At 34.7% G+C, this 14,725-nt stretch overlaps 1 protein-coding gene across 1 annotated transcript in view; it reads right to left on the reverse strand.

The window, feature by feature from the left end:
* Nucleotides 1–14,725, reverse strand: part of TTC6 (tetratricopeptide repeat domain 6) — a 196,750-nt gene that overhangs the window by 54,675 nt on the left and 127,350 nt on the right. Inside the window, exons 10-14 of the mRNA XM_067737263.1 lie at nt 9,073–9,443; nt 6,900–7,362; nt 6,464–6,593; nt 5,451–5,623; nt 3,610–3,746 (exon numbers count right to left, since the gene is read on the reverse strand). Of these exons, the coding sequence (XP_067593364.1) occupies nt 3,610–3,746; nt 5,451–5,623; nt 6,464–6,593; nt 6,900–7,362; nt 9,073–9,443 (1,274 nt within the window). The remainder of the gene's footprint in view (nt 1–3,609; nt 3,747–5,450; nt 5,624–6,463; nt 6,594–6,899; nt 7,363–9,072; nt 9,444–14,725) is intronic.

The following is a 14,725-nucleotide window of genomic DNA, read 5'->3' on the forward strand; positions in this document are numbered from 1 at the left end:
AAATTAGAACACTCCCTAACACCATACACAAAAGTAAACTCAAAATGGATTAAAGACCTAAATGTAAGGCCAAACACTATAAAACTCTTGGAGGAAAACATAGGCAGAACACTCTATGACATAAATCACACCAAGATCCTTTTTGATCCACCTCCTAGAGAAATGGAAATTAAAACAAAAACAAACAAATGGGACTTAATTAAACTTAAAAGCTTTTGCACAGCAAAGGAAATCATAAACAAGATGAAAAGACAACCCTCAGAATGGGAGAAAATATTTGCAAACAAAGCAACTGACAAAGGATTAATCTCCAAAATATACAAGCAGCTCATGCAGCTCAATATCAAAAAACAAACAACCCAATCCAAACATGGGCAGCAGACCTAAATAGACATTTCTCCAAAGAAGATATATAGATTGCCAACAAACACATGAAAGGATGCTCAACATCACTAATCAGTAGAGAAATGCAACTCAAAACTACAATGAAGTATCACATCACACCAGTCAGAACGGCCATCATCAAAAAATCTACAAACAATAAATGCTGGAGAGGGTGTGGAGAAAAGGGAACCCTCTTGCGCTGTTGGTGGGAATGTAAATTGATACAGCCACTATGTTGAATAGTATGGAGGTTCCTTAAAAAACTACAAATAGAACTGTAATACGACCCAGCAATCCCACTACTGGGCATATACCCTGAGAGAACCATAATGCAAAAAGAGTCATGTACCAAAATGCTCATTGCAGCTCTATTTACAATAGCCAGGACATGGAAGCAACCTAAGTGTCCAACAGATGAATGGATAAAGAAGATGTGGCACATATACAATGGAATATTACTTAGCCATAAAAAGAAACGAAATTGATTTATTTGTAGTGAGGTGGATGGACCTAGAGTCTGTCATACAGAGTGAAGTAAGTCAGAAAGAGAAAAACAAACAATGTACGCTAACACATATATATGGAATCTAAAAAAAAAGAAAATGGTTATGAAGAACCTAGGGGCAGGATGGGAATAAAGACGCAGACCTACTAGAGAATGGACTTGAGGACACAGGGAAGGGGAAGGGTAAGCTGGGACAAAGTGAGAGAGTGGCATGGACATATATACACTACCAAACGTAAAATAGATAGCTAGTGGGAAGCAGCCACATAGCACAGGGAGATCAGCTCAGTGCTTTGTGACCACCTAGAGGGGTGGGATAGGGAGGGTAAGAGGGAGGGAGATGCAAGAGGGAGGAGATATGGGGATATATGTATATGTATAGCTGATTCACTTTGTTATAAAGCAGAAACTAACACATCATTGTAAAGCAATTATACTCGAATAAAGATGTTTTTAAAAATAATTAATTAATTTTAAAAAAGAAAAAGATATGAAAAAGACTTCTTTACACAAACTATGAAACATTACTGACCAAAAGGAATGAAGACCTAAAGAAACAGAATGTACCGTATGCATACATGAAAAGACTAAAAATTGTTAGGATGTCAATTTCCCCCTACTGCTCTATAAATTCATTGCAACCCCAATCAAAATACAAAGGAATTGCCACAGAAGTTGACCTGCTGATTCTGTTCGGTTAAACCGTATGAAATTTTGAAATTTTACTATTTTGATATATAAAGAAGTCAATTTTCATATAGTTTAACCCAACTCAATGTGTTTGGAAATGCAAAAAAGCCGAGGAATGCTCTGACAATTTTGACAGATCAAAAGAACTGTTCTACTGGATTTCAAGACTTATTATGAAACTATAGTTTTTAAGGCAGCATAGTATTGGTGCAAAGATAGATTTTTTTTAAGACCCGCAAAATAGAAAAAGAGACTGAGAAATAGATCCACCCATACATGGATCTTCATTTCCTACAAAGCTAACACTGCAAAGCGATGGTAAAGGCACAGGGTTTTTATTAAATGTTGCTTGGAAAATTGAACATGCATGCAGAAAAAGTGAAATTTGTTTCCCTACTTCACATCATATACAAAAATTGATTCTAGGTGCACTGTAAATCTAACTTTAAAAGCAAAACAATAAACCTTCTAGAAGATCAGACAGGAGAATTCTACATGACACAAAAGTAGGAAAAACTTACTTATAGTACAAAAAAAGCACTAACCTTAAAGAAAAACGTTACTAAATCAGACTATGTTTCATTTTAAAACTTTGTTTACCAAAAGACAATTATTTAAGGAGTGCAGTGACAATCTGGAGGAGGAAAAAAATGTGCTGTAAATATAACCAACAAAGGGCCCATATCAAGAATATGTAATAGTTCATACAAATCAATAAGAAAAAAGACCAACAACCCAAAAGTCATCAATGACAAAAAAGAAAATCCAAATGGTTAAGAAAATTTTGAAAATGAATAATCATGTTGGTAATGAAGAAAATGAAAATTCAAACTAAATGAGATAATACTACACACCCACTAGGATGGCTACAACTTGAAAGTTATAATAGTACCCAGTACTGGTGTGGAGCCTGCATATACTGCTGGTAGTACAACCAGTTTGTAAAATTAGTTTGGCCCTACAGCTGAACAATTGCATACCCTATGTACCATATGTTCTACTCCTACTTGTGCATCCAACATAAATGAGTATATGTGTGTCATGTACAAGAAAGTTGAAGGAAACAGTATTTGTGATCATCAAAAATTAGAAACACTCAACTGTCCATCAACAGTAGGATGGATAAGTAAACTGCAATATATTCATGTAACTGAATACTATACAAAAATTAAAAGGAGAAAACTACAGCCACATGCAATAGTATATAATATTCAATGAAATAAGTTAGAATTCAAAGAAAACTACCTTATGATTCTCTTTATATAAAGTTCAAAAAAAACAGGCAAAACTAAACCAAGAATGTTTAGGGACACATACTTATGTGTTGAAACTATAAAGAAATACAAGTCAGGACAGCGGTTACCTTCTCAGGAAGGCAAAGGCACAAGAGGGTGCTAGTAAAGTTGTTTCTTGACCTGATAATGGTTACACGAGCATTTACATTGTGATAAGTCATTAAGCTGTATGTTTGTACTTTGTATACTTTTTTTGGATGCTTGCTGTATTTTTCTATAAAAATGTTAATGTTAAACAAAAACTGTGAGTGAAGAGATGAATAGGTATGGCTACATACACATTTTAAGCCTCTTCAAAACAAAACTTAGATGAAAAGAAAAGCAACAAAATGGAAACTGTATTATGCACAATAAGGTTGGAAGAGCAAAGTTTAATATCCCAGTTACAATAAGATAGCACAGAAATCTATATGAACAGTTCTCTGTACTGAATGAATACAAAGTATATGAAAAGAAATCCAAAGAAACAAAATATAGGTCAATACTTCAAAAACTGATAATGTAACTAGTATTCAGGAAATGCAAATGAAACAATTCTAAATTATCATTTCATGCCATTTAAGTTAAACTACCCACTACTCTTAGGGTATAGGTAAAGATTTTCCTTCACTAGTAGCACTAAAAATCGATTCACTACTTTTAAAGGGCTGTCTGATGTATTTCAAGAAATTTTCTTTCCTGAGAATGTATTTCAAAAAAAAAACATTCAAAAACCATATCTAAAATAATTCTCACCTTGCTTGAGAATTTTGGGGATCTATATTTAACAAGGTTGTAAAATCCTCTTCAGCTGCAATCCAGTTTTCATTTTCATAGTAGAACATCCCACGTTTAAATAATGCATCTGTTCTTCTGGGATCATAAAAGATACACTACACGGGGGTGTGGAGGGGAGGCACAAAAACATATCACATAATGAAAAAAAAAAAACAAGAAAAGTATATAATCCTATAGCAAATTAAATGGACTAAAACCATGTTTTTAACTTCAGATTACATAAAAACAAACTACTTTAAGATGCCAGAACTTTCAGATTTGCATTTGAAGACCATGCCTTTAGGAAGTCCATTTGTCATCAAATTCTAGAAAGTGGAGGTTTTATTAAAAAAAAAAAAAAACAAAACCCAGCACATACAAGAAGCCAAGGTTTCTGCCCACTAAAATTTTTATTAATAAAACCTCATAAGTAATTGTTCAGCTAGAGTAGGGTTATATTGGATCTATCATAGCATTTTATTCCAATTAAAGACAATATATATTAGATCACATCAAGGCCGATTCAATGAAATTAAATATGGATTAATTTAGTCCCTAAAATGGTGAAAAGAAATGAATTGGTATTGGCATGGTTCATTCATTTCACATTGACATACAAGGCAACAGAGTAACGAGACTAAATCATTGTAAACTCAGTTGTGAAGTTCCTTGCCTATTGATAGTGGGGAGAAAAATGAAGCACAAAGATTATGAAGTATTTTTAAAACAGGGAAAAAAGAAACTCTAAAGATTCTGAAGTTTGTTTGACCTCAAGTTGCTGCATTAGTCAATCTTTAAACTATTGGTGCTACTAGATAAAGGAAATGATCAGAAAAGATATTTTAATAATTTTAATATCTTCAAAAGAGATTTGTGGTAACTTCTAGACAAGAAGTTACCAAAACTTATAATATTCTCTTGAAGCAAAAGTCAAGTATGTGGCTAACCATCACAGATTAAGAAACAGGGCAGTTGGGAACATGAAAAGCTAAATTATTTCAATAACATCTAAGTTCTCAATTGTACTAAGAACTAATAATTTAAAGTCAGGAGTTCATGGTTACAATTCTGCCGCAATCAGTGGAATAGCTGCCTGATTCTAGCCTCAAAATACAGTTCAGCTAAAATTCACTTCCTCAAGGGAATTCTCTGATATCCCCCAACCAAACATAAATTGCCTCCCATAATCTTTATTTCCATCATAGCATTCATCACAATTTGTAATTATATATTAGTGTATTTATTTCTTTAATATCTGTCCTTTAAATTATAGGCTCCATGTAAGCATGAAACATGTCTGTTTTATTCACCAAGATTTATCCACTACATTACACTACACAGTGCCTTAGCCAATAAATATTTGTGAGTAAATGAATGAATGAATGAATGAGCCAGTGAGCACAGCTTTCTTTTAAAGCAGATAGGTTTGCTGCAGAAGAGAATCAGCTACGTCTCAAGAGTTAAGAAGCAGAAAATGATTTTCTCCATTGTTTGAAAGAAAGAAGCAATCTTCAAAGGTTTCTTTATTCACTGCTTCATAGTCCAAGAGAAGAGAGCTGGAAAAGTCAAGTCCCCCTCAAAGTTGCCTCTTGCCTCAATGCTCCCACACCTGAATCAGATGTAAATCCATCCATTCAAAAAAATCATTGACATACTGTTAATATCAATCCCAGTAACGAACGTTCTAGGGCCTAATCTAAAATAAACTAATTTTGATTATATAACATATGAAAGAATTTCAACAATTTGCTGTAATATTAGGATGAGAATATCATGCTCTAAAATATATAAATGGCAGAATTATATGTGATACAGCTTACTTTAGTAAAGTCATCAATGGCCAGTACTTTGTTTTCTATTTCGTACATCTCACCCCTCCTGAAATATATATCAGCATCCATGGGCTTACACTTAATTGCTTGAGTATAATTTACAATTGCCAAAGTACTGTCTTTTTTTCCTCTGAAAATTTCTGCCCTTGAAATATATGCCTCTAAAGAAAATTAAAAAGGTAAAATTTAGTGTTACAGTCCTAAATTTTTAAAGACGAATCCTTCACCCTCCAAAAATGTAGTCTTAGAATAATGTATCTCTATTATACTTTCTTTGCCATTTAACTTAAGATTTGTTTTTTATTTCAACAATGCAAAATTTGTTCTCAAAGCCTGGATAAATGTTTATGGGTAAAAGTGTTTTCAATTTCAATATGAAATAACAAAAATTAACTTTTCTTTTTTGTATATCTGAAATGTTTCATAATCCTTTAACGTTCATAGTAAAAAGTTATATTTTGATTGTACAAAATCTTATGGACTTTTAGCAGAGATCAGCATAGATTTAAAAAAAAACACTTATTAAGCTCATGTTATATTCTAGGGGTATGTTGTGGGTGCTGGAGATACAAAGATGAATATGACATTTTCTCATTCCCCAAAAGTTCCATGTCTAGTCATTCAAGTTGGTTAGAGAATGGTACGTAAACACAAACGTAAATGTGAAGTCTTAAGAACGTTACAACTCTAATTCAGACTAAATTTGTAAATCATTTCTATAACTAAAAATTGTAAGTTCATATTCTTCTTACGGGATGAGCAGTAAGGAACCAATTTATTGTAATGTATACCAAGGACATTAACATTTCAAACCATGATAAGTATTTTTAAAACAATAGGATCACAAACAGTCCTAAATATATGCTATTGAGAGTAAATTTAACTTGGGAAGTCACAACGATTTGTGGAGATGTATATGTCTTGAATTATGTATCTTTATACCACTAAATGACCAAAGCTTAGGTAAAGATCTAAGTAATATAACTGCACAGACAACCCACCTGCATTATTTTTATTATATTTATTTATATAATTCAAGTCATCCAAAGCTTCATTAATTCTGCCTTGGAAAAGATAAATGAAATGTCGGTGCCAATAGGCATTGAGAAACAATGGCTCCAAGAGTATAGCCTAGAAAATAAATGTATAAATTCAATTTAAATTGATTTAGGGGAAGATATCCCATCAAGTAAATTTTCAAACATTATTGATCCCAATGGCTTTGTATGTGTATAGTATAAAATGATGCCTCCCAATCTGACAGACAAAATCAAGTGTTTTTAATGTTAATTATTTGAAAATGCCAATAATCATAATTTCACAATCCCACGTGTATAATACAAATATTCATTGTTCAAAATTCTAGTAAAGGTTAATATATAGTTATAAGCAAGGATAAATTGTTAATATTATTATTTTGATTAAATAAAAACTCACTTCCTGTAGATCATTCATGGCACTCTGGAGCTTTCCCAGTTTCCTATAAAGAGCTCCACGCCTACAATATAAAAATGCAGGATATTTCTTCTTACTATTTATTTCTTCAGTCAAGATCTCCACTTCGGATTCATAATGTCTAATGACCGCTGGAGGAAGACGAGACTCCAAAGAATCACTCAATTCTATTTCTGGTGTTTTTTTCACTCTTTCAGACGAGTCTTCATGAACAGATATTTTAACAACTTTCTCTCTTGGGGTTGTCTTCTTTTGTTTAGGCTTAGAGAACATGTCAAGAGCCCATGTTTGAGGACCACTATTTTCTGGAATTCTTCCTTTACTCTGGGCAAATTTGTCAAAATTTAAACACAAAGGTACACTGGGACACCGTAATAGACGTTCATATAGTGGAACTCTGAGCAAAAATTTCTTCTGTCCAGGAAGGATTCCGTGAGACTCTGATCTAGTATTCAAAAGAGTGATTTTTAAATTACAGAAATATAATTTTTATAATGAATAAATCAACTCAGCCACAGACAAAATTACTATTTCTCTGTCATCAAAATAAAATTACATGGTACTTTTATGCAAACCAAGTCCTCCTGTTCATTCATTGAGATCATATGAAGAATCTCTGTGAGTTTATAAAAGCAGAAGACTGTTATTAAAGATGCAGCCTTTGTAGAGAACTGAAATAAAGGGTCAGTGCTCCCTTCAGGCTTAATTTACACCCCTACCACCAACCGGAGGAAATACAATGGAGAATTGAGGAGTTAAAACTTGATGTGAGAAAAGAAATGACATCTGAATGGTTCGCAAGGACATGAACTTGAGGAAGAAGGAAAGATTTGCCTCCACAACAGGCTAACAAAAAAACATCCCAGACTTCATCCCAAACTTAGTAGGCTATCAAATTAGATGACATGTAATAAGCTTTCAAATGGTATGTTTCTTCTAGGATTATCCTCCTCAAACTCTCCATTTCCCACATAGTTTTCATTCAGTAGCATTTATGCATGCCGGTGCAGTACTAGGGAAGAAAAAAAAAATCACACCCCATCATTTCATTAATATTTACCGAGTGTGTACTATGAGAAAGACCCGTGCTAAAAGTAGGAGAATAAGAGTGAGAAAAATCAGTACCCTTTCCTTTCCTTACTCTGTGACACTCCCCACTCTTCTCTACACTCTAGTGCAAGCCACCATCATCTCTTCTGTCTAGAGTACAATAACTTCTTAGTTCCCTGCTTCTCCTCTTGTTCTCATCCATTCTCCACATGGCAGCTAGCATGTTTTTTTTTTTAAACAAATGTAAATCAGATCATGTCACTCCCTCCAAGAGTTTTCTCTAGTACCTAGAATACAAATCAAAATTTTTCACCATAGTCTACAAGACTCTACATGATAAGACCCCAGCAAATGTCTCTAATAACACTACTTTCTCGCCTCCCACTGTTCCAGGCACAGAGCAAGCCTCAAGGGTATTGCATTTTCCAGTCCTTCTGAGTGGCTGACTCCTTCTCAATTACTATTTCTGGTCAAATGCCACCTTAGAAAGACCATCTGTGCCAAATAGGTTTTGTTTCTACCTGCACATTTATCTCTATCCTTCTCTACCTTGCTCTTTGCCCTGGAGTACTAGTCCGTACAGACTACAGACATAGGATCCCTTAATATCTTCTCATCAAATATGTCCAATTAGGAGCCCTGAAAAGGGAAAGAGTGAAGTCAAAGTATTTATTCCTCTGGTCCCCTCCTGAAGGGTTGCCTCACACTGGCCATGATCTTTGTCCAAAGTTCACTATTTATTTCAAGGAAATCCTTTCCTTACAATTTCTTTCTTCCAGGTTCTAGTAATCACTCCCTCTTTTTGTCCTCTCATACTTAGGGGTAGAGATTGGCTCTATTATTTCTAGTCCCAGGATACTATTCTATCATTTGTGGTTTCCCTATGCCCTGACATCTTTGTAAATTGCCCTTGTTATACCCCCCTAGAATTATTCTAAATTGAGAATGCTGTTTACTCCTGGGACCCTGACTGATAAATTAATTGGTACCAGAGATGGGCCCAGGAAATACACACACAAAAGGATCCTTCAATGACTGAATTAGAAAATTAAGGCCCAAACCATAATACATTTCTTAAACTATAACAATTGTTGATTAAACAGACCTTTTAAGAATTTTTGGAGGCTTGGATAACTCATCATACACAAGTGTAAGTTTACTGAGTCTTAATCCTTTCTTCAGTTTCATCTTCTTTTTCTTGGGATAAACAACGTTAGTAATGCCAGCTTGTCTAGATGCTTCAATGAGAGAGGGAGACAGGCCTCTCGAACTGTATCTGCCCTGCATGTTGTCTAAAATAGTATCTGTATTGTCTTTCACAGGGACGGGTTCCTCAGTTTCATTTTGCTCAGCCATCCAGTGCTCCAACTCCTTTGTTTTCTGAAACGTCACCTCTTTCATATTGCTTTGCATGTCATCTTTAATCTCTAATGGAGTTATGGTCTCCTTCTTCAACTCAACTGCAGATTTTACTCTCTTATTTATAAGGAGACAAAGAAACAGAAAAAATCAATTTAGGTGCTGTACATTTAAAATTAATTCAGTTACAATTGCTATTAATGTAATTTGGTCACTATTGAAAAATTTAAAATCATCTGTTCTTGATGTTTTTCAAAAGTGAGCTTATAAGTTAACAGTGGGTTAGTTAAAGCAAAGTGCAATAATTTGGTCACATGACATTGCATTAGCTACATAAAAGTAACATTATAAAGTAGATATGAATTAATTGTGATTTTATATATTCTTAATTAAAAATGAATGCTCTTTACATATCCAAATAAAATGCGTGCTCTACTTTTAGTTTAATGCAAAAACAAGTGGTAGAATGGGCAAAAATTATTAAAATGCCTTACCTTATAAAATCAATTTGTGGGACTTCCCTGGTGGCACAATGGTTAAGAATCCGCCTGCCAATGCAGGGGACATGGCTTAGAGCCCTGGTCCGGGAAGATCCCACATGCTGCGGCGCAACTAAGCCCGTGCGCCACAACTACTGAGCCTGTGCTCTAGAGCCCACGAGCCACAGCTACTGAGCCCATGTGCCACAACTACTGAAGCCTGTGTGCCTAGAGCCCGTGCTCCACAACAAGAGAAGCCACCGCAATAAGAAGCCCGTGCACCACAACGAAGAGTAGCCCCCGCTCACTGCAACTAGAGAAAGCCTGCACACAGCAATGAAGACCCAATGCAGCCAAAAATAAATAAATAAATAAAATCAATTTGTAAATCTATTTTCAAAAGCACCTTAACAATATTGAATTTCTATACATACTCTTCAATTATTTTCAATTCAATACTTACAGGCTTAAATAACAGAATTTCAGCCTAATATTCATTTTATCTAATCATTAGAGAACCAACTTCATTTTTAATAATAATATTAATATAATACATTAATAAATAATTTACAAGAATTATGCATTAGTAACTTGAAACTCTAACAACACTCATTACTAATAAAAGAGAGAGCAGTTCCAATCCTTTGATACAGCATTTCTTGCCTTTTGAGCTACTGTCACTAAATTAACTGCATTTAACTTTCCTAGTAAATAATAATTCGTTACAGAAATATTTTTCGTTATAGTGAATATAGGCCCAAATTCCAAATATAACAATTCCATACAAGCTGGTTATATACTTTAAGATGTACTAAAGTGCAATAGGGATATTGACCCTCTCTGTGACTTACTATATATACTTCCCCCATCTCAAGAAATTGTATTCAACTCAATATGTAATTAGAATAGAGAATAGAGAAATACAGACTATAGAATATATGTATGTATATGTATATATCAAGAAAAATAAACACATATGTATGTACCAAGAAAAAGTAGAACAGCCTGAAAAAAAGTAGAATGTAAGATTTTCATATTCCCCACTTGCTGACTAGCTATGAATTATGCAGCTCTGTAGAACACTTAAGAAGGAATTACTGACAGAATCTATAACTATAAAGCAGAACTACCAGGTAGGTTTGGGTTTTTTGTTTGTTTTCCAGCTTCACTGAGATATTATTGACATATAACATATATAAACTCAAGGTATGCTGTGTAATGATATGATAAACATATATACTGTGAAATGATTACCACGATAAGGTTAGTTAACACCCCAATCCCCTCATATAATTACCATTGTTTTTGTGCGGTGATAACATTTAAGATCTACTCTTTTAACAACTTTCAAGTATATAATATAGTATTGTTAATTATAGTCACCATGCTGTACCTTAGAGCCCCAGAATTTATCTCATAAATGAAGGTTTACACCCATTGACAAACATCTCCCCATTCCTCTTCTCCTGCCCCAGCCCTTGCAACCACAAGTCTACTCTATGTTTCTATAAGTTATGCTTTTTAGATTCCACATATAAGAACAGTATTTATCATTATACTTTTTATTATGTAAGTTTCAGGTGTACAACACTCTCATTCAACATCTGTATATACTACAAAGTGACCACCCCCAAAGTCTACCATCCATCACCATTAAACTGACCCCCTTCACCCCTTTTCCTCACCCTGCAAGCCCCCTTCTCCTCTGGTAACAACAATCTGTTCTCTGTATCTATGAGTTTCTTTTGGTTTTGATTTGTTTATTTATTTATTTTGGTTTTGTTTCATTTTAAATTCCACACATTAGTGAAATCATATGACATTTGTCTTTTTCCTTCTGACTTATTTCACTTAGAATAATACCCTCAAAGTCCATCTATGTTGTCACAAGTGACAAGATTTCATTCTTTTTATGGATGAGTAGTAGTCCATTGTGTGTGTGCACGTATATGTATAAGACACACACACACACACAAACATACCACTATGTATGTGTGTGTGTGTGTGTGTATATATATATATATATATATATATGCGCCACATCTTCTTTATTCATTCATCCATGGATGCACACTTAGGTTGTTTCCATATTTCAGCAATTATAAATAATGTTGCAATGAACATAGGAGTGCATATATCTTTTCCAATTATTGTTTTCATATTCTTTGGATAAACACCCAGAAGTGGAATACCCGGATCACATGATAATTCTATTCTTAATTTTTTGAGGAACCTCCATACTGTTTTCCATAGTGGCTGCACCAGTTTACAATCTCACTAACAGCGTAAGAAGGTTCCCTTTTCTCCACATCCTCTCCAATACTTGTTATTTCTTGCCTTCTGGATAATAGCCATTCTAACAGGTGTGAGGTAATAGCTCACTGGTTTTGATTTGCATTTCCCTAATAATTAGTGATGTTGAACATCTTTTCATGTGCCTGTTGGGCTACCTGTATATCTTCTTTGGAAAAATGTCTATTAAGATCCTCTGCCCAGGGCTTCCCTGGTGGCGCAGTGGTTGAGAGTCTGCCTGATGATGCAGGGGACACGGGCTCGTGTCCCGGTCTGGGAAGATCTCACATGTCGCGGAGCGGCTAGGCCCGTGAGCCATGGCCGCTGAGCCTGCGCGTCTGGAGCCTGTGCTCCACAATGGGAGAGGCCAGAACAGTGAGAGGCCCGTGTACCGCCAAAAAAAAAAAAAAAAAAAAAAAACAGACACAGAGACCAATGGAACAGAATCAGAATCTCAGAAATTATCCCATGCATATATAGTCAACTAATATTTGACAAGGGAGCCAACAATACTCAATGGTGAAAGTATAGGTTCTTCAATAAACTGTCCTGGGAAAATTGAATATTCACATGCTAAAGAATGAAATTGGACTCCTATCTTACACTACACACAAAAATTAACTCAAAATGAATTAAAAACTTAAATGTAAGACCTGAAACTGTAAAACTAGAAGAAACCACAGGGAAAAGTTCCTTGATGTTGGTCTTGGTGATGATTTTTTGGATATGACACCAAAGGCACAAGCAACAAAAGCAAAAATAAACAAGTGGGACTACATCAAACTTAAAAGCCTCTGCACAGCAAAATAAACAATCTGCAGAATGAAAAGGCAACCTACGAAATGGGAGAAAATATTTACAAACCATCTATCTCATAAGGAGTTAATTCCAAAATATGTAAGAAACTCTTCCAACTCGATAGCAAGAAAAACAAACAATCCAATTTAAAAATGGGCAAAGAAACTCAGTAGAGATTTTTCCCAAGAAGATATGCAAATGGCCAACTGGTTCATGAAAAGGTACTCAATGTCACTAATTATCAGGGAAGTGCAAATAAAAATCACAGTGAGATATCACCTCACACCTGTTAGAATAGCTATTATCAAAAAGACAAGAAAAAGACAAGAGACGTCAAGTGTTGGTGAGGCTGTGTTGGAAGTGTGAGTTCAAGTGTTGGAACCCTTGTACACTATTGTGGGAAATGTAAATTGGTACAGCCACTATGGAAACAGCATAGAGACTCTTCAAAAAATTAAAAATAGAACTACCATATGATCCAGCAATCCCACTTCTGGGTATATAGCCAAAGGAAATGAAATCAGGATATTGAAGAGATATCAACACTCCCACTTTCATAGCCACATCATTCATGATAGCCAAGATACGGAAACAATCTACCTATCAACAGATGAATGAATAAAGAAAATGTGATATAGATATAGATACAGATATAGATATACACACACAATAGAATGTCATTCAGCCATAAAAAAGAAGGAAATCCTGCCACTGGCAATGACATGGATGGACCTTGAGGACATTCTGCTAAATGAAATAAGTCAGATAGAGAAAGAGAAATACTGTATGACCTCACTTATATGTAGAATCTAAAAACAAACAAACAACAGAAAAAAAACCCCTCATAGATACAGAGAACAGATTCATGGTTGCCAGAGGCAGGGAGTAGGAGATGGGCAAACTGGGTGTGGTGGTCAAAAGGTACAAACTTTTAGTTATAAAATAAATAAGTCCTGGGGATGATTTAATGTACAGCATGGTGATTACAGTTAAAATACCGTATTGTATATTTGAAAGTTGCTAAGAAAGTAGCTCTTAGAAGTTCTCAGCAGAAGAAAAATGGTGTAAATATGTGGGATGATGGATGTTAACTAGACTTACTGTGATGATCATTTCACAATATACACAGGTACCAAATAATTATGTGGTACACCTGAAACTAATACAATGTTATATATTAATTATATGTCAATAGAAAAGTCTTAAGGATGGTGTCAGTGTACAGGAATACAAGACAGAACAATCAAAAAGTTGGTAAGAAAGAAGAATGCCAGAAATGCAATAGGAAGCAGGCTAAAGTTAAGCAGGTTAAAAGCAAGTTAGAAGCAAGTAACATGGAGAATCAAGGAAGCTGAGTGTCAGATTTCAGAGAGAAAAACAAAAGCTGGGAGCTATTTGCCAATGCCACTAAACGTAAGATCAGCACTCAAAAACGCTTATGGATTCTTGTTGCAGAGGAAAGTCCATTGCGTTTGGTAAGAGAAGGTGTGGGTTTAAGTACTAGCTCTGCCACTTATCACTTTCTGACCTTTGCTTTTTCATGTATAAAACAAGGACAGTATCTATCTCATCTTCGCTCTTATCAGGATATTGTGTAGCTCAAGACCAAACTGGAATAGAGTCCATGAAAATGTATTAACACCATGAGCCCAATGCAAGTGTAGATCAATATTATAAGTGACTTGATTTATAATATACCAAGTAAAGTCAAAGTATGAATATGAGACACTTCCAAGAGATGTTGAAAATCTTCAATTGGCACTATGAACAACAATCTTACAGGTGCTACCAAATACACAGTTGAATCCAAAATTTCAGTCAACTCTGGAT

This window comes from Pseudorca crassidens, chromosome 1 (assembly GCF_039906515.1).
Source record: "Pseudorca crassidens isolate mPseCra1 chromosome 1, mPseCra1.hap1, whole genome shotgun sequence".
Taxonomy (NCBI): domain Eukaryota; kingdom Metazoa; phylum Chordata; class Mammalia; order Artiodactyla; family Delphinidae; genus Pseudorca; species Pseudorca crassidens.